The sequence below is a fragment of the Saccharomyces paradoxus genome, chromosome IV (genome assembly GCF_002079055.1).
Source record: "Saccharomyces paradoxus chromosome IV, complete sequence".
Lineage (NCBI taxonomy): Eukaryota > Fungi > Ascomycota > Saccharomycetes > Saccharomycetales > Saccharomycetaceae > Saccharomyces > Saccharomyces paradoxus.
In genome coordinates this window covers 901,934-921,574 of record NC_047490.1, presented here as the reverse complement: position 1 = coordinate 921,574, position 19,641 = coordinate 901,934, and the positions used below count along the sequence as shown (strand labels likewise).

Sequence of the window (19,641 nt, the reverse complement as noted above, 5' to 3'; positions counted from 1 at the left end):
GCACATGCACAATTTTTCCTTATAAAAGAAAATATTAAAATCTTTTTCCCCCCTGATAAACCTCTTTTGGCCTTCAGTTCAAAAATTCAAATACTAAATCAAAGATAATTTTTAAACTTTATATTTAAACATTTTTTTCTGCTTTGTTTTGTTATGTAGCAAACGATTGCAAAGAGCGAAAAACTAGAAAATTGAAGAAAAAATCTTTATTTCAGATCATTATAGACGAGCATAAATGGAGTAGCGATCATATAAGCATGAATAAATACTTTCCAAGGTTGACATATTGCTGATGCGGTTTATAAGCTTTCTTATGGCCTCATATATACATACATATATATATATATATACATCTTATGTTGTTGATGCTAAGCAAACTGGACAGCGATGCTGGTGCATAAAAGCGGAGAGATACCTTATCAAAACGAAAATTCACCTCTAAATTTTTTTAGATCCATGCCTGGCTTCACTTCTTGCAATAAATCATCCCTGTTCATTGCTATAAAAACTCTCTTCAAAGTGTCTATAACGGCATCATTGTACGTATTCAAGAGAGATCCAACGTCTCCCTTCTTGTTGGTGTTCACCTCATGCATACTTAAAACACTTAATAAGTAGCCTGCAGCTTCTTTAAAACAACCTATATTCATTGATGACACTGCCAGATTATAGCGAGCTCTAACGAAGGAAGGTTTTAGTTGTAGTGCCCTGTGATAGGCTTGAATCGCTTCCTCTGATCTATTGGAGTTGGCCAATGAAGCTCCTAATCTGTTCCACATGAGTTCGTCATTAGGATTCACCTTCAACGCACTTTCAAAGCAATCTATGGTTTTGTCAAAATCATCCTTTGTATAAAATAGAAGACCCAGACATAGTTGTACTTCAGGATCCACTGTGCTTAAACTGTTTGCTAATTGCAAATATTGCTTTGTTATACGCGCATTCATGTCAATATGGGTGAATCCTTTTTCTTTTTGAGCGTTGTCATCTTGTTGTTTGATTATTGACCAAGTTTCCGGATATTTAGTTTCTGCCCATTTATCTAGCATTGTGAAGGCGCTCATATCATAACCTTCGTTTATATAACTTATCGCTAGAGTTTTCATTGCTTCCAGACTCTTTGGATCTAATTTTAAACATTCTTCTAAAGCGCTTATTCCGTTCAACTCCTTTTCATTCTGGGTTTGTACTAGGCCCAGCCTTAGCCATGCATCTACATGGTCTGGTTTCTCTTTGACAGCCGCTTCAAATGCCAGCGCTGCCTCGCTCAATTTAGCTCCGTTCTCCATCAATAAGCAACCGATTTTGTATGCATTAGGATTATTTAAATATTCGTTGTTAGATTGAAAAGCATACTCGATGTTCCCATTTACTCTGCCACCGAGATATTTCAAGTAGTCTTCCCCCAGATTGAGGTCATCATTAACTAACTCAGATGGCAAGACGTCCTCAGCATCTTTGTGTATGCTATCCCATACGTCTTGGAAATCGGTTTGATACTGATCCCCATATACCTCTTCCTCCTTCTCAACAATTTCTGGTTTGTTTTGTTCTACCTCAGTCACATTTTCCTCCTCTTCTATTTCATCATTTATACCCAGATTTTCAGAGACTTCTTTTTCCAACTTTTCAAACTGATCCGCCCAAGGCTGTTCTCCATGCTGACTGACATCTTCTTTAGAGCGTTCATGCTGTTGTTGATTCATAAACCCTGGCGATTGAAGCCTTGACCCGCTAAGACTGTTCATTGAAGCGTAAGCATAGTTATTCATCATGGTATTAGGATATTGAAACCGGCTTGATGCGGTTTGTGAGGGGCGCTGCCACGCCTTTTCTGAATTTCCTGCATCCGTGTTTCTATTTTGAATACTATTACTACCTTGAAACTCTCGCGACCAATGAGATATGTCGTTTGTTCCGTTGGTTTGGTTTGAGCTTGATAAGCTTTGTAGAGAACGCACGTCTGAAAAAAATGGAGGCCTGCCTGAGGATCGCCCTATTTCCATTCTTCTTTTATCATCGGCCAGGGGTTCTCCGTTTATAAATCTATGCATATTTACCATGCTTTCTTGTGAAATGGTATTCATATTGGATTTAAAAGCCTCACTAACATTTGGCTTGTTGTTATTCTGTAAAGCTGATTCATTAAGAGGCCCATTGTTCTGCTGACTAAATTGAAGCGATTTGTTCTGCTGAGTATGTTTGTGCAATTGCGCAAGCGGATTATTTCCCACCGAACAACTTCCTACGTCCATTTGTTATGAATATATTGTTTATTGGTGTGTATATGTGCATATCATGAGCCAAAGCCGTTATGTAAATCAACATTAGTCAGAAACCTCTTTTATGTTTAATTTTGCTCATATACATTCTCCACCGTAAGAGGGTACCGGCTTGTCGGGGGAACCCGGAGTTAATTGCGATGGTCCGTCTTGAATATCCAAGACTTTTAATTAAGACAATTTGGCTAACCAAAATTGAATGTTTGACAACAAGAAGGCCAAAAGAAGCGGAAGAAACATCATATAGGGTATATGGCAAGACCGATTGATGTTAGCCAGCTGATTGCTGGTATAAACAAGAAGAGAGGGCTAGATAGGGGTACGCCAGGTAAAGTCAGCAAACCTAAGTTTCTGAGTAAAAATGAAAGATTCAAGCAGGAGCGTCTGGAGGAGAACGAAGAGGATTTGAAACCTGCCGTGGGTAACATTGCTACAGTAGATGTTGAAGAGGTGAACTTCAGAGACGACAGTTTTCTCAATGAAACAAATAATAAGAAAAAGAATTCATCAAAGCAAAATGGTTCCAAATTTCAATTTTCTTGGAATGAAAGCGAAGATACTCTCACTGGTTACGATCCTATTGTTTCGACTAAAGCTAGCGATTTGCTGCAAAAAGGGAAGACTCCTAAGGATTCTGCAGAATCTTCCTATATGGGTAAGCATTGGACCGAGAAGTCTTTGCATGAAATGAATGAGAGAGATTGGAGAATACTGAAAGAGGACTACGCTATTGTTACAAAAGGTGGGGCAGTACAAAATCCATTGAGGAATTGGGAAGAACTTAATATTATACCAAGGGATTTGTTACGTGTAATTACACAGCAACTTCAATTTCCTTCACCGACACCTATTCAAAGAATTACTATCCCAAACGTTTGCGATGCAAAACAATATAGAGATTTCCTTGGTGTTGCGTCTACAGGCTCAGGTAAGACTTTAGCCTTTGTAATACCTATTCTAATCAGGATGAGTAGATCACCTCCGAGGCCACCATCTTTAAAGATCATGGATGGCCCCAAAGCATTAATTCTAGCACCAACAAGAGAACTGGTACAACAAATTCAAACAGAAACACAAAAGGTCACAAAATTATGGTCCAAAGAGAATAATTATGACTGTAGAGTAATTTCTATTGTAGGTGGACACTCGTTGGAGGAAATCTCATTCTCTCTATCGGAGGGCTGTGATATTCTGGTGGCTACGCCAGGGCGTTTGATTGACTCTTTAGAAAATCATTTACTAGTAATGAAACAGGTGGAGACATTGGTGCTAGATGAAGCTGATAAAATGATTGATTTAGGTTTTGAAGACCAAGTAACTAACATTTTAACAAAAGTTGATGTAAATGCTGATCCCGCGGTGAACAGACAAACCTTGATGTTTACGGCTACAATGACCCCCGTAATAGAAAAAATTGCAGCAGGGTACATGAAAAAGCCTGTTTATGCAACCATAGGGGTTGATACAGGCTCTGATCCTTTGATACGACAGGTTGTGGAATATGCTGACAATGATGAAGATAAATTCAAGAAGTTGAAGTCAGCTGTCATTAAATATGAACCACCAATAATAATATTCATTAATTACAAACAGACTGCTGATTGGTTAGCGGAAAAATTTCAGAAGGAAACCAACATGAAGGTGACCATTTTACATGGTTCGAAATCCCAAGAGCAAAGAGAATATTCCTTGCAGTTATTTCGCACCAACAAAGTCCAAATTATGATCGCAACTAATGTTGCTGCAAGAGGATTAGATATTCCTAACGTTTCATTAGTAGTCAATTTCCAGATTTCCAAAAAAATAGATGATTACATTCATAGAATTGGTAGAACAGGTCGTGCCGCAAAGGAGGGCACCGCTATCTCATTTGTTAGTGGTGCTGAGGATGAATCACTGATACGTGACCTTCACAAATATGTCAGAAAGCATGATCCCTTAAACAGCAATATTTTTTCCGATGTTGTAAAAAACAAATACAACGTCGGTAAACAGGCCGTTAATGAGGTTATATATTAAAAGCTTACATTATTTTTTTTTCCTCTTCTTGACTTAAGAGCTTTGGTTGTGCGACATTGAGGGTATTCTCTATATTTTGCTGAAAAGCCAAGATGCAAATTTACAAACTTCACTGTCATTGAACGTAGGGCTAACCACCTGCAGGCCTACTGGAAACCCATCTATCTCACCAGACTTTATTAAACCATTCCAGTATGTCTTGACCATTTTATCTTCTGGATTGAGTGAAGAAGTAGCATCCATCAGCCCGTCAATTTGGCAATTGACATTACCTACAGGTATAGATAAAGATGGGAAATTTAAAACGTTAAATAGTAAAATATACCGTAAGGTTGTCTTTAGCATGTCACCGGGCCTAAACGGCATCAGCGTTGTAGGAGATATAATAACGTCAGGTCTTTCTGATTCTGGGAATGAAAGATAATAATCTCTCATTGATTGTTGTGCATTATAAACTCTTTTGGTCAAATGCCACCATTCATTAACAGTATATGGAGGCCTTCCGTCTTCCAAAACCATTGGTTTTAGAATATCCAAGAGGGGCTCTCCAGAAACTTTGAATTCGCCTTTTATCTCGTTACCTGAGTCAGCGACATCCGCTTCATTTGCAATATCAAACAATTCTCTGCTCAATTCACTGGAAGGCTCCCATTTAATTGCCTTCATTCCCTTAGTTTTATTAACCAGATCTTCGCACGTCTTTAAAGCCCTGATGTCACTAGGCGGAGGATCAACAACGCCATCGCCATACCATATTGCAACGACATAATTATCGTGTAATTTTTTTGTAGTGGAATCAAAATGGTAAGGAATACACTTGACATCTTGTACCCATGGTTGACAGGTATTGATAATACAACTCATGAAATATCTTAAATCCGAAAGGTTTTTTGCCAACGGCCCAATTACGCTGGGAATTGTCTCCCTTCCTTCGAATGAATTATCCACTCTCAAGTAGGGAACGCGTCCGAAAGTTGGTTTCAAACCGAACAATCCTTGGTAACTACTAGGAATCCTGATACTTCCGCCTATATCAGTACCTAGGCCCAACAAAGAACCATGAGCACCGATTAAAGAACCCTCTCCTCCAGAGGACCCACCACTGGAGAAGCTCAAGTTAATACTATTATATGTGTATCCAAAGGTATTAGATTGTGTATCTGTAGCCATCATCGAAGAAGGTACGGTGGTTTTTACGAATATTATAGCTCCTAAATCTCTCAGAAAACTGACAATCAATGATTCTTCATTCTTGGTCTTTGGTTTGAAGGTTCGGGATAAATAACCCAATGAGGTGTCTACTCCCTCGACATTACATTGGTCTTTGAGAGATATTGGTATACCGTACAAGGGTGGTAATGTGGCTGGTCTATTCTTGTCGTGATAATCAGCCAATCTTAATGCCTCCGAGAACATGATTTCCGATAAACAATTTACTACTTGATGAATCAAAGCAGCCCTATGACAAAATGCAAATGTTATTTCATGGCAGCTTAACTCTCTTGTGCCCAGCCTCTCTCTTAAGGACATAATCGTGGAGTGGGTAATTTGATTCTCTGAAGACGGACATAAATCATCAATATTCTTGATTAAATTTTTTTTATCGTTCCTCAACCTCCATACAGTTGCGCTGTTTAATTTCCATTCATCTTTTATCTTACTGTTCAGTTGGTTTTTTTTCAATTGAACTTTATCCTTCCACGTTGAATGTACGGTCATCTTATACCTTTGGTATCCTGTTACCTGCCGTTAAATAATGGGTTTGAAGCGACTGCCTCTCCTCCCCCAACGAGAACAAAATATTTATTCGGTGAATGTATATATATATATATGTATGTAATGTGCTTTTGAATAATAGAATACTGTTATCAGTAGCCTTATCTATCATTAGCTAATCATATTATCAGCAATTCGCGCGCGCGGCTTTTGAGGATAGCAAACCTTGATTTGTCATACGGATAACATTACTATCAATGACACCTAATACTCTTGGCACTTAAAAGTTTCTCCTCATTTCAGTCTCATTATCCAGTCTCGAATATGTCGGTGACTATCCGGTAGAGGATCGAATACAGTGGCTTGCTGAGAGCTTGGTTCCAGAATGCCGGTCAAAATTTACTGAGTGATATAAAAAAAATTATCTCCCGGGGGCGAGTCGAACGCCCGATCTCAAGATTTCGTAGTGATAAATTACAGTCTTGCGCCTTAAACCAACTTGGCTACCGAGAGCAGATTTCTTAGGAGCCAGATGATTTATTTGCTGTCATTCTAGATGAGCTTCCACCATATTCGATGGCTGTATCTCATAACTTGTGGTATTTTTTTTACACTGTATATGGTAATATGGTAGTAACATGAGCACCAATCAACTGTAGACAGTTGATGACTCCAAGTCCTGTACCCAAGTGTTGATAATTAGAAATAAAAAGGGGTAGTACTAGTGAATATCAAATATGGATCTTCTTTCACTTATATAAGAAAGGTATAAAACAGACGCCGATTTGTTCATTATTAGTTACGACCAATATAATAGTAATTCCGGTAGCTGTCATACATTTAATGTGACGACTCATATTACTCATATATATAACTACCATATCATGTTCAACTAGTAGATCTTTAACTCCAAGTTACCTCTCCAAATCACCTTGCCTAGGGATGTAGCGGGTGATTCCGTGTTATTGTTTCATCTATGGTGATGCAGAAGTCAACCATTCATTGACTGTTACTATGACAGGTTGATAGTACCAAATCGTATTTCCGGAGTATGACCTTATTCAATGGCCAGAAGATCGCCCAATTTGGTGATGGTTTGTGCACAAATATGGATAGTCTATTAGGGACATTAACGGCAGCATATAAACAAAAAGGTAATAATTCTGCGTATCGTTACAGTCATTTCCACCTCGGAAAGAACTTGCAGTGTATCATATACTTATAACATCATTTTCATATATCAAAAAATTAGGTCGCGATATCATCAGGCAACCTACTCTCCAACACTAATAGCTTATTCTGGCCAGTAAAGACATTCCATAGGCCAAATAACCTGGAAAGGACAGCTAATCTCGGATACTTGTCATATATCTTTGATTAGTCCGGCTCTTCCTTGATATTTGCTACAGTACAGCTTTGAGATGAAGCAAAACCATTTTTGTTCGGTTAACAAGGCTTCAAATGAGAGACTGTTTGGATTGTTTGCTGCCAGTCAAAAGCGAAAATATATAACAGTCCAAACATGAAATACAGTCTTAGCTAGATTCTTAAAAATGTGGCAGTGGCCCATCTACTTCAAAAAAGCAAGGAACCTTGATTATTTTGCTGTTTCTTATGCCTCACGATGGCCATTGATTTGTTGTGACGCTTTTTTTTGTTTGAGCTAGAATTTTCAGCGCACATCGCAGTATTAGAGAATGCTAAAGATATAACATATATCACAGTAAACTTTTTGATAGTGGGAAACTGTTTCACTTCCATCAGTATAACCAAAGAATATTAGCATTATGCGCCCAAGAAGGAGAGGATTAGCGTATCACCATACCAAGCCAAAGGGACAGCTTTCACAAGGACATTATCCTACAGTATCCAATGATGGACAAAGAAGGAAGGTCAGTAATCCCGAAGCATTCCAATCTTTTGATATATGGAAAAACCTGGATAAGATAAGATCAACAAAGAAGAATGCAGTTCAATTCATCAAAGGAAGTCTGCTCATAATTCCCATGAGGGCTCAAGATAAACAACAGTTCGAGGAGTGCATGAACGAATTGCATAAGTATATATCTAAGGACATATTGCAATGTTACCCACAGGAAGAGCAGACAGGCGAAAACGCACTTTTCTACGTAGCGTTGAAGGACTTCAATATATTGGACTCTTGCTTCGTATTGTCGGTTCTGCTTGCTTTCCAGAAGCGTTTATGGATGGCACCATCAGAAAAATCCTACTTTAGAGTTCCTAAGAATATTAACTTGACAGGTTCATTTTATTTGCCCAAAAATATAGAAACTGCTAGGGGTCATATAATAACAAGCTATAGAAAAGAGCAACCCACGTCTAGTATTGTAGAAGTTGGTTTCAATGTTGTTCCAAACTTTCAACAGTTTCAAGTTAAGGCCTGTCACGTAAGTAAGTTCATGAACGAGCTTTCCAATTTCTTTTCACAGGTAGAATTTGGTAAGTGTGAAAACAATGTAATAAACCGCTTTCAGCGTGAATATAAGCGGAATCATTCACAGATATCACTTGCCCTCTACGAACTTCCATTAATTGGCGATGGCTTATTTGATATGAAGTCATACATCAGCAAAACCAGACCAATTATAGAAACATCAAAAGCCCAAATGATTAAACACATTTCTGAGTTAAAGGCATATAGTGAAATAACTGGTCCTCAAGGAGACCAACTCCCACGACCACAAAGGCCTTTACCGAATTCGTCTTCTCAAAATGCTTTTTCCTCTTCTATAACTATTCAAACAGGCACAGCTTCACATCAATCAAAATTACAAAGGAACATTGTTAGTAAGCCATCAAATGCATTGAATTCCTCTAACCGTTATTCTGGGCCCACAACTCTAGAGGATGGGAGATATGTTGACAGCCATAAATCAGGCTTCATGACGCAGGATGAAATCAAACAACACTGTATTGGTACCATAAAAGCTTCTATGGATGCGGTGAAAAAGAAATCCTCGTATCAGATTCTAAAAACATATGTTAGGTGCCCAAGACAAAATTATATTGATATTGTTTATCAGAGTTTGAATGACCTACGATCAAAGACAAATTGTAATATTGTCGTATTAAATTTGAATAATCTCCACGAGTCACAGCCGTGGCTTGGATCTTTGAATATAGCGAATTACACTGTTTTTGCTCAGCAGCCTCACCCAAGTACCGTTCGCGTTGTAAGTATTGGCGGGGTCGGTGAATATATAGTCAAAGCATTAGAGCTGATATTGAATATATTAGAGCATTGAACCATTTATAACGGCGACAAATATATAGATATACTTAGGAGGGCTTTTGGTTATTTTCTTCCCTTAGAGCATTTGCTCATTATGAGAAGCGCTAGTTTTTTTGGTGTTTTCTGTCAAATGTCATCGCGAATTTCAAGAGCGCACTACTATTATTTAGCAAAAGTTTAAGAGGGAAAATGATGTAAAGGCTGTTCTATAAAAGCGGATTACAGGTTGTGAAGGAGCCCACACATACCGTCCAATAAAACAGTGATGTTTGATAGTTTTAATAACAGCAAAAGTAAACGAAAGTCCTTCTTTCGGTTTGGTTCTGAAAGTAGAAACAACGACTCTGAAAAACCTGTGAGAAAGCCATCGGCGCCTTCTACAACAAAGAAATCGATGAATATCGCACGAACCTCTAAAGTTGCAACTTCTACACCTGATATACCGCCACGAAGTCCGAATAGGAATGTGCATGGCAGGAGCCGTTCTATCCAGTCACCATTACAAAAAGAAACACTAAAAAATACTAATCCATTTTTAAATACTGAGGATACCTTAGAGGATTCTCTTCGACTATCACAGTTCAAGGAGGCGCCAACGAACGATCGCAAAGGGAATGGGCATTTACAAGAAAACAAGATTACCAGGCAAAGCACCAACCCCTTCACAACAAACGCGAATTCAAATGCAAATCTCTTCAACATCAAACGTTCGAGACCTCCACCACCACCTATGGACATGAAGTCAATAACAACGTCAATGAGCAACAATGCCTCTAAGGAAGAAATATGGAGGGATAATGATTCCGAGCGGGATAGTATTGCACCCTCATCCATCCACAACCAGCATAGGCGGCAGCGTTCAGAAGCAGAAAAATTAGTCGATGATATTGAAAATTATATCAATGAACATAAGGGGAATTCTGGCAGTTCAGTATCTCTAAACACATCTGAAAACTCAGATGTTAAAAAATCGCAAGATGTGGTGCCATTAGATGTCATGGAATCTCCCGTTTTGAGAAATGTTAGTGTGGAGAGTCCCTTAAGTTATGTGAAACCACTTATTGTTGATCCTGAAGAAGTGAATAAACCAAGTGACAGAAAGTTAGTACAATCAGATCATCCGGAACAACTTTCTTTGAATGTGGATGATGGGGATGATAGATTTTCCTTTAGTACATCCGCTAGTGGTAAGTCCACCAAAAGTCTTCAGCAAGTTGCTGAAGACGAGTCTAATGGTTTTAAACCTGCGCATTTTGATTTTGCATATAAATCAAATGAGCATCTTGGGAGCGATGAAAGTGTCGGAAGTGCCAGAAAACCTCTGCGGATAACTAATGAGATTGATAACAGCTCTTCCAGCGAAGAAGAAGATGACAGTCACCAAGAAATAAGTTTTGTGGGCAATGAAAGTAATGTTTTTATCAATGACGCAAATGATCAAGATCCACTGATAAAAAATGATGTCCCAACGCAAGAACCTGAGTTAGCAAGTCATCGCAGAGTATTTAGAGTGGTTAACGAAGATCGTCCTAGTTTCTATTTGAATAGTGTAAACGATACGGGCAGTTTAACGGACAGGCACTCTTTCGTTACTACGTCATCCGGTGAGTATGATATCCCATCAAACTTTTCTAACCAGTCTGAACTCTCAATGTCAAAAGGCTCTAAATCAACCGTTTTGGCTGCTCTTGGCTCAGACGGAAACACAAAATCATCGAATAAAACATCTGAGTTAAATAGCTTGAATTCCATCTCAGAAAGTCTGATCCCGGCTACTCATTCTTTCAGGGAACACGCCGTTCCTATCCCGCAAACCGTGGATTTACCAAATCCGGTACAAGCTGCCCCAAGCGAAAGATCTGTCAAAAGTTCAACGCTAGCATCAGTCGTATCGAACAAATCGGAAAAATCGGTGCCTTTGGTTTCTAGTTACGTGGAAGAATTGCGACTAAAGTATTACAAAACTTCTAACTTCTTACAAGCTCCCCCTAACTTACCGGTGGCCCTAAAACAAAAGAATAATTTGATCCAACCCAAAAATATTAAGGTCAAGTTGAGAACAAGTTCCAAGCAGATCGGTATCAAGCATGGCAAAGTTAAACAGAAATTATTGGCGTTGGAGACAAGAAACGAAGAATCAGATGAGACCGTTGCAGGGTTGAAAAACAATATTAATGTCGACCACACGAAGGAATTCCATAAATTGTTAGGAAAGGAAAATGAAGTTGGATCTGCCCTAAAGAAAGGAGACACCGGCGCAGAACAATCCGAGGACTATCTCAAGGACATACCTGGTGATGAAGCGTACAACAGCGATGATATAATGGCGCCTTTAAGAGAAAAAAGAGGACAAAACGGTTCTATCGATTCAGTGTCAAGATCTAACACGGTGGTCAGCTACTACACAAGATCTCAAAACAGAATGAGAAGTGGAACGCTGGATAATGATTACGTGAACAGACAAAAGCTTCCTACTCATATTTCTCTTCAAGACTATCGCGATTCTAATGCTAGTAGTAATATAACGCGTCAGGACTCTGTCTCCACAACGAACTCAGACGCAGTCGACCTCAGCTATTCTCTGGGTCATGGCTTGCGTGTGGCAAACCCTGATTCTGACTCAGAGTAATTTCTTTCTCTATAGGTCTATAGATATGATATATAACGCCTATGTAACAGGATCTTCGGGATAGTATTACCCTGCTTTATTGGAGGACTTTTTTTCCATTCCGTGTATTCGTTACACGTAGAACGAAATCAGAAAACAACAGCTCGACAAGTGAAATTTGACGTTGATCATGTCTCAGTAAAGATTGCCTTGAAAATAAACTAAAGTAATCACAATCATCGAACGAGAGCGCAGTTATGACTTCATTTTCTTCACAGCCAGCGTACACGTTGGTTTTTGATCCTTCTCCGAATATGGAGACTTACTCAAGTACCGATTTTCAGAAGGCTCTTGAAAAGGGATCTGATGAACAAAAAATTGATACGATGAAATCAATTTTAGTTACAATGTTGGAGGGAAATCCAATGCCTGAATTGTTGATGCACATAATAAGATTTGTCATGCCTTCTAAAAATAAGGAATTGAAGAAGCTTTTGTACTTCTACTGGGAAATTGTTCCCAAATTAGCTGAAGATGGGAAATTGAGACATGAAATGATTCTTGTCTGTAATGCCATCCAGCACGATTTGCAACATCCTAATGAATATATTAGAGGTAACACATTAAGGTTTTTAACAAAGTTGAGAGAGGCCGAACTGTTGGAACAGATGGTTCCTGCTGTCTTGGGGTGCTTGGAATACCGTCATGCATATGTTCGCAAGTATGCTATCTTAGCAGTTTTCTCTATTTTCAAGGTTAGTGAACATCTACTTCCCGATGCTAGAGAAATCATCAATTCGTTCATAGTGGCTGAAACTGATCCAATATGTAAAAGAAACGCGTTTATTGGGTTAGCTGAATTAGATCGTGAAAAGGCCTTACATTATTTGGAGAACAACATTACTGATATAGAGAATTTAGACCCTTTATTACAAGCTGTCTTTGTTCAATTTATTAGGCAGGATGCAAACAGGACTCCTGCTTTGAAAGCCCAATATATCGAACTATTGATGGAACTGCTTTCCACCACAACTTCCGACGAAGTTGTCTTCGAGACCGCATTAGCCCTAACTGTGTTGTCCGCTAATCCAAATGTCTTAGTTCCTGCGGTAAACAAATTGATTGACTTGGCCGTCAAGGTTTCTGACAATAACATTAAGTTAATTGTTCTAGATCGTATTCAAGACATCAACGCTAATAATGTAGGTGCTTTGGAAGAATTGACCTTGGATATTTTGAGAGTCTTGAACGCAGAGGATCTAGACGTCCGTTCAAAGGCGCTTGATATCTCAATGGACTTGGCGACATCCAGGAATGCTGAAGATGTTGTTCAGCTTTTGAAAAAAGAATTGCAAACAACCGTAAATAATCCAGATCAAGACAAGGCAATGCAGTATAGACAATTGTTAATTAAAACTATCCGTACGGTGGCAGTAAACTTTGTAGAAATGGCCGCAGGTGTTGTTTCCCTGTTATTAGATTTCATTGGTGATTTAAACTCAGTTGCCGCTAGTGGTGTCATAGCCTTTATCAAAGAAGTGATCGAAAAATATCCACAACTTAGAGCCAATATCCTTGAAAATATGGTTCAGACCTTAGACAATGTAAAATCTGCTAAGGCTTACCGTGGTGCGTTATGGATTATGGGTGAATATGCTGAAGAAGAAAGTGAGATACAACATTGTTGGAAGCACATCCGTAATAGCGTAGGTGAGCTTCCTATTCTTCAATCAGAAATAAAGAAGTCAACACGAAACCAAGAAGATGCCGAAGAAAATGAAGTTGACGCTACAGCCAAGCCAACTGGCCCAGTTATTCTACCAGACGGTACATATGCCACTGAGAGTGCCTTCGATGTAAAAACTTCTCAAAAGTCTGTTACTGATGAAGAGCGTGATTCTAGACCACCGATCCGCCGTTTTGTTTTAAGTGGTGATTTTTACACAGCTGCCATTTTGGCCAATACCATCATCAAACTTGTTTTAAAATTCGAAAAGGTTTCTAAGAACAAAACAGTCACCAACGCTCTAAAGGCAGAAGCTTTATTGATTTTGGTTAGTATTGTAAGAGTGGGTCAAAGTTCTCTAGTAGAGAAAAAAATTGATGAGGATTCTTTAGAGAGAGTTATGACATCTATTTCCATTTTATTGGATGAAGCTAACCCTGAGGAAAAGAAGGAAGAAGTTAAACTTCTGGAGGTTGCATTCTTGGACACCACCAAATCTTCGTTCAAGAGGCAAATTGAAATTGCAAAGAAAAACAAGCATAAGAGAGCATTGAAAGATAATAGCAAAAACATCGAACCGATTGATAGACCGATTTCTTTCAGGCAATTTGCCGGTGTAAATTCTACTAATGTGCAAAAGGATAGTATTGAAGAAGATTTGCAACTGGCAATGAAAGGGGATGCGATCCACGCTACTAGCAGTTCTAGTATTTCTAAGCTTAAGAAGATCGTACCTTTATGCGGATTTTCTGACCCGGTTTACGCTGAGGCTTGTATCACAAATAATCAATTTGATGTTGTATTAGATGTTCTTCTTGTTAATCAAACGAAGGAAACATTGAAAAACCTACATGTGCAATTTGCAACTCTTGGTGATTTGAAAATTATTGACACACCACAGAAGACTAACGTCATTCCTCATGGCTTCCACAAATTCACCGTTACTGTCAAAGTTTCTTCTGCCGACACTGGTGTCATTTTCGGTAATATTATTTATGATGGTGCGCATGGTGAAGATGCTCGCTATGTTATCTTAAACGACGTCCATGTTGACATTATGGATTATATCAAACCAGCCACTACTGATGATGAACATTTCCGTACTATGTGGAATGCATTTGAGTGGGAGAACAAAATATCGGTCAAATCACAACTACCAACATTGCATGCTTATCTGAAAGAACTGGTCAAGGGAACAAACATGGGTATTCTAACACCATCCGAGTCGTTAGGAGAAGATGACTGTAGGTTCTTAAGTTGTAATCTGTATGCAAAATCATCTTTTGGTGAGGATGCGCTAGCCAACTTGTGTATTGAAAAAGATTCCAAAACCAGTGAAGTTATAGGTTATGTCCGTATCCGTTCAAAGGGACAAGGTTTAGCTCTGTCCTTAGGTGACAGAGTGGCATTGATTGCTAAGAAGACCAATAAACTTACTCTCACTCATGTTTGAATGACTCTGAGTCAAGAAAGTGTAAGTTATAATGTCAAAGGAGATAAATTCAGAATAAAAATTAAAAATTCAAAAAAAGAAATAAGGAAAATCTTCGAAGAGATTCTAATTGAGTAGGGATCGCTGTTCTCATTTTTAAACAAGTATTCACTTATATATGTACATTTTCTTTTTTAAAATGCTTTATACAGAGTTGAGTTGTGTAAGAGACGTCCAATTTTATAACAAGTTTTAAAGATCTAAGAGCCTATAGGGGACTATATGTTTGAGAAAGAGAGAGATAGTATCTTGCACATTTTATATATTTACATGACGAATTGGAAATTACATATGCCTTTTGCGTTCTACCATTGGGCATGGTTAACCACAGGCATGACCATCAGTTTATATTCGCTATTTCTCCTCTCCGAAAAATGGGAACTGGAATCCACTCAACAAAGTTCTTGCCTGGTAATCTAATTGAGCAGAGGTGTTTACATTTATGTGCATACCAAACGTTTTAGGCCATGAGTCCTGGTTTGCATCAATTTCAGGAAAAAATTTAATATCTTCAGGAGTCAGACCAAAACTTATCCCGCCAAATCTGTTCCCGGATTGGTTGTTTATACCTTTGTATTCTCTTATTCTTGGTAAGACAATCTCGGTCAACGTGCTTAAAAACTGAGACATTTCTTTTCCCTTTAGTTCAACTTTGGCTCCCATCTGATGACCCTTTCTCAATTTCCAAGTTGGAACATCGTTTTTGGAGAAAATTGGATGGGGTTTACATCCAGTAATTTGTTGTAATTGTAAAGCTGCAGTGATAGCATATAACTGATTTTCCCTCGCTTCCCTAACAAAACAATTTATTACGACACTCTCCAACCCAGGAATGTTGCTCCATTTGATAGGATGAATGTCAGGTAGTTGGACCTTCGAGCCTTGCGGATTTTTTGGTGGTCTGTTCAAGTGGTATGGCGAATTACCACTCCACGCTCTCTGTTTGAGGCCTTTTGTCACGGTAGCGTTATGCGAATAATTAATCAACAGCAAATCAGATTGCAAAGTATTTAGATAATGGTCATTGAGTCTATCTGCATGAGTGTCTTTTGGTTTAAATCCAGGTGACCTAATATCACACTTATCATATTTCAATTCCGGAAATCTGGGGGATAACTTTGATTTATCAATTTTCACCAAGTGATGAACCGGCTTGACCAAAGAGCATGCAGATTTAGGCTTCACACAGGAGTGGGAGAACGATCTATGAGTGACTAGTGTAAACCTTTGCATTTCGTCAGTGAATCTCGAGCCTTCTTCAAAGTGATTTAATTGAAAAAATAAATGAGAGTATTTACACTATTTCCGATTCCGTATATCACTTTACAGATGCCTTCCCAAATTAGTAGTAAAGTTTAAAGTACGGCTTTTCCTATCTTTGTATTCTTCTGCTTTCGAGGGCTCTTGTAGATGATGGATTATTTTGTCGTGTTCGCTTTCACCGTAAGGCGAATAAAGTGCCAGATGGATAAAACTTGATGCGAGAGTAGACAGTTTATAAACAGAAAAAAATAAGCTCCAAAGCGCCTTTCTGCTTTGGCTAAAATACGTTACGAGTAAGGAGTGTAGTTAAGTTATTAATGGTCATATTACGCGGTTTTTCCCAAGAGGATTGGCTCATTTAATCTCCTAAGGAATCCATGCGCCTGTGTTGGTTGATGGATCACGCAAGCAAGAAGTCTTACAAGAATTACTAATTACCTGAAACGTGACTAGGTTGATGTAATGGAGAACTGAATAGCATGATTCTCCTGCACTTCATATGTTGCCATTGCGCTATGAGAGAGGTTGCAATAGTCCGTTACGCGGGAGGGTAATACAGCAATTCAAGTCGTTGCTTTAATACTCTGTCAGCAAGAGTAATGCTAATATTGGCCGTACAAGCACTGTGGTTGAGAAAGTGGCGGTTTGACCCTGTGAAGCGGTCACAAACACGTGTTGTAAAAGTGTCCATGTTTACGTGGGCTGTCTATGTTTCATTATTGCTCGTGTTAGCAGGTACTTTCTTAATGCGTCGAAATACGAATACAGATATAATCGATAGTTTTAAACGAGAAGTCGATTTACCAATACCTGCGCAACCAAGTCCACCATTTCCACTTGTTACCGAGTATTGTGACATTGTATGCGGGTTTGGTCGTGGATCTGCTGAATTGGGTATTCCTACTGCCAATGTGCCCATAGAGCAGCTACCTAAAGATATAAACGATTTGGATTTAGGAGTTTACTTCGGGTTTGCTCACATCAAAGCTATTGATGGTAGAGAACCCTCGGTGGAAACAAGGCGGGATGGGAGAACTGTGATTTACAATTACGGTCGATACCTAAGTGAAGCAAACGGCGATTTGTTCGTACTTCCTATGGTACTTTCAGTGGGGAAGAATCCATTCTACGGAAATGATTTCAAAACCATGGAATTACATGTTATTCATGATTTCAAAAATGACTTTTACGGGGCCAAGGTCAAGTTCAATATTTTGGGTCATATTAGGCCTGAATTGAACTATACTACTAAAGAAGCCTTAATCGAAGATATCAATATCGATATTAGGACTGCGCAGGCCGTCCTTGCCACTCCGCCGTATCAAGCATTTGAACGACAGTTATAGAAATCGGCGGGACTTATGAAGGCTGGCAGTTTTTCTTTAACGGTCATTAAGTATACACTTACATATTTATACCTTTTTATAAATGGCAATGCCTTCAAACTAAGGTTCTTCAGTAAACATTTCTTCTAATGTATCCATTTCTTCGGGGAAGTATGATTGACAGAATTCTGTTAAAGATGGCAGAACACTCTGTGCAAATTTCTTGTCTATTTGGGGCCATATTTTTTTGACAATATATTGCCTCTTGTCCAGATATGATCTAGAAGCATCGAAATAAATCAAACGGCAATAACAGTTCCAAAATATACTGTTCTGTAGGTAGTATTTCCAGCCAGATGTTATTATTTTTTGAAATATGTTTTTTTCTACGAACTCAACGGTGTCCTTTGAATAAAACTGTACTAAGTTATTCAATAAAATTTCTTGACCACTTTTCTTTTCTTTACAGCTCAAACGTTTCCATACTTTATCAAATAGCTCTTTATTTAGAAGTCCGTTCGATTGAGAATCAGAATATCGACTAGAATACAGAGAATTCTGACAGAACGTTTTAAATTGAAGGTAATCCCAAAATATCTCAAAATCATCAACATTTTCAACGTTGTCAGAATATGAGGACTCAATTTTTTCCAATAGATTTCGTAAAAGTACGTAGTCATTCAACTTACAGATAACTGAATACAGTAATTTTATTATTTTGGTCTTCTTCAAAGAAAATTTCAAACCCATTAATAGAACGTTTTTCGCCCCCACAAGGTCTTTTTTTGAATTTATCAACCATTTACTGTATTTTATCCATACAATATCATAATGGGCCAGAGGAAGTAAAGCCCTTTGGAAATTTAAATGGGTTAAAGAATCGGTTTGTAAAGTGATGGTGTAATCCAGATATTTTATCCATGTTTCTATTTCATCTGAAGAAACCAAGGTTTCTGGAGATGTGTAATAGTTGATATAAATATTTGATTCAAAAATGGAATAAATTTCTAGCACTTGGTATTGAACAACCATGTACATTTCCTTCGTTATTTTCCTCAACTTTTTCTTTGCATCTTGAAGGTATGGACCTTTCCTTCCACTATAATTGATATCTATCTTGAGTTTTTTCAATAATTCATCTTTACTTGTTAGCTGTGACAGCTGCTTCAGATCCATTATATCGTCTATATTCTGCAACCATAACGCATAAAATTTCGAAAAAGAGTGTAAAGGAATTTCTAGTATCTTCCTCAAAACGTTCCAATACCTCTTTGAAGATGTGCATCTTGATCTGATTTGTTCCAGATACAAATCCCAAAATTCTCCACTGAAAAAATGCAAACCGACATATTCTTCAGCTGTTTCATATTTTTTAAACAATTGCTTCTGGTTTAAGACAACGTTATTACAAAACTTTAGATACGACGTCCACAGTAGCAAAGATCTTTGATTAAAGGCTTGCAATCCGCGTTGAAATATCTTATGCGAGGTAGAAACATTCCCCAATTTGTACTCCAGTAATGCGAAGTCGATATAGTAGTTTTCTAAATAGGGAAACTCATTTAGCATAGAAGAATATGTATGTCGTATTAGCTCTAGTAGTTGAGGCTCAGTGGACTTGCAAATTGGTGCGGAAGCCTTTACTATATAGTTCAGTAATCTCTCCCAATATACCAAACTTTTGGGATATCTTGAGACACTCAATGTAAGAGTTGAAAAATTCTCATCATTAATTAAAGCAGTATACTTATCCATGGATGTTTGCTACCTCAGTTAATGGTCAGGTGAGTATTTTCTGAAACTATCTCGAGCGCCTGCTTGGCATTTTTTTATGTAGAAATGTATGTACGTTGTTTTTCCAACGGATTTTAGATGAGATATTTGTTTTTAATATCACAAGAGCACCTTCGAAATATAATGAGGAGAAATAGAAAACCTACAAATAAAAATTTGTATA

General features: G+C 38.2%; 9 protein-coding genes and 1 non-coding gene across 10 annotated transcripts; 5 read left to right on the top strand and 5 right to left on the bottom strand.

The window, feature by feature from the left end:
• Nucleotides 1-419: 419 nt before the first annotated feature.
• Nucleotides 420-2,255, bottom strand: PEX5 (Pex5p; the record flags this gene model as incomplete). The annotated part of the gene is made up of 1 exon (XM_033909583.1): nucleotides 420-2,255. One exon carries the CDS (start codon nucleotides 2,253-2,255, stop codon nucleotides 420-422), a length of 1,836 nt encoding a protein of 611 aa, XP_033765474.1.
• A 279-nt stretch (nucleotides 2,256-2,534) lies between these two features.
• On the top strand, nucleotides 2,535-4,301 carry PRP28 (mRNA splicing protein PRP28; the record flags this gene model as incomplete). Its single annotated transcript, XM_033909582.1, has 1 exon — nucleotides 2,535-4,301. The coding sequence occupies one exon, from the start codon at nucleotides 2,535-2,537 to the stop codon at nucleotides 4,299-4,301; it is 1,767 nt and encodes a 588-aa protein (XP_033765473.1).
• A 69-nt stretch (nucleotides 4,302-4,370) lies between these two features.
• On the bottom strand, nucleotides 4,371-6,020 carry AMD2 (putative amidase; the record flags this gene model as incomplete). The annotated part of the gene is made up of 1 exon (XM_033909581.1): nucleotides 4,371-6,020. The coding sequence occupies one exon, from the start codon at nucleotides 6,018-6,020 to the stop codon at nucleotides 4,371-4,373; it is 1,650 nt and encodes a 549-aa protein (XP_033765472.1).
• Nucleotides 6,021-6,441: 421 nt separating this feature from the next.
• SPAR_Dtrna16Y lies at nucleotides 6,442-6,530 on the bottom strand. Its single transcript has one exon. It is a non-coding gene; the product is annotated as a tRNA-Tyr (tRNA).
• A 1,274-nt stretch (nucleotides 6,531-7,804) lies between these two features.
• On the top strand, nucleotides 7,805-9,283 carry SNU56 (Snu56p; the record flags this gene model as incomplete). Its single annotated transcript, XM_033909580.1, has 1 exon — nucleotides 7,805-9,283. One exon carries the CDS (start codon nucleotides 7,805-7,807, stop codon nucleotides 9,281-9,283), a length of 1,479 nt encoding a protein of 492 aa, XP_033765471.1.
• Nucleotides 9,284-9,535: 252 nt separating this feature from the next.
• Nucleotides 9,536-11,899, top strand: SPAR_D04370 (uncharacterized protein; the record flags this gene model as incomplete). Its single annotated transcript, XM_033909579.1, has 1 exon — nucleotides 9,536-11,899. The coding sequence occupies one exon, from the start codon at nucleotides 9,536-9,538 to the stop codon at nucleotides 11,897-11,899; it is 2,364 nt and encodes a 787-aa protein (XP_033765470.1).
• Nucleotides 11,900-12,135: 236 nt separating this feature from the next.
• On the top strand, nucleotides 12,136-15,057 carry SEC26 (coatomer subunit beta; the record flags this gene model as incomplete). Its single annotated transcript, XM_033909578.1, has 1 exon — nucleotides 12,136-15,057. One exon carries the CDS (start codon nucleotides 12,136-12,138, stop codon nucleotides 15,055-15,057), a length of 2,922 nt encoding a protein of 973 aa, XP_033765469.1.
• A 393-nt stretch (nucleotides 15,058-15,450) lies between these two features.
• MRPL7 (mitochondrial 54S ribosomal protein uL5m) lies at nucleotides 15,451-16,329 on the bottom strand (the record flags this gene model as incomplete). Its single annotated transcript, XM_033909577.1, has 1 exon — nucleotides 15,451-16,329. The coding sequence occupies one exon, from the start codon at nucleotides 16,327-16,329 to the stop codon at nucleotides 15,451-15,453; it is 879 nt and encodes a 292-aa protein (XP_033765468.1).
• A 629-nt stretch (nucleotides 16,330-16,958) lies between these two features.
• On the top strand, nucleotides 16,959-17,705 carry FMN1 (riboflavin kinase; the record flags this gene model as incomplete). The annotated part of the gene is made up of 1 exon (XM_033909576.1): nucleotides 16,959-17,705. The coding sequence occupies one exon, from the start codon at nucleotides 16,959-16,961 to the stop codon at nucleotides 17,703-17,705; it is 747 nt and encodes a 248-aa protein (XP_033765467.1).
• Nucleotides 17,706-17,804: 99 nt separating this feature from the next.
• On the bottom strand, nucleotides 17,805-19,439 carry PRP42 (mRNA splicing protein PRP42; the record flags this gene model as incomplete). The annotated part of the gene is made up of 1 exon (XM_033909575.1): nucleotides 17,805-19,439. One exon carries the CDS (start codon nucleotides 19,437-19,439, stop codon nucleotides 17,805-17,807), a length of 1,635 nt encoding a protein of 544 aa, XP_033765466.1.
• Between the last annotated feature and the right edge of the window lie 202 nt (nucleotides 19,440-19,641).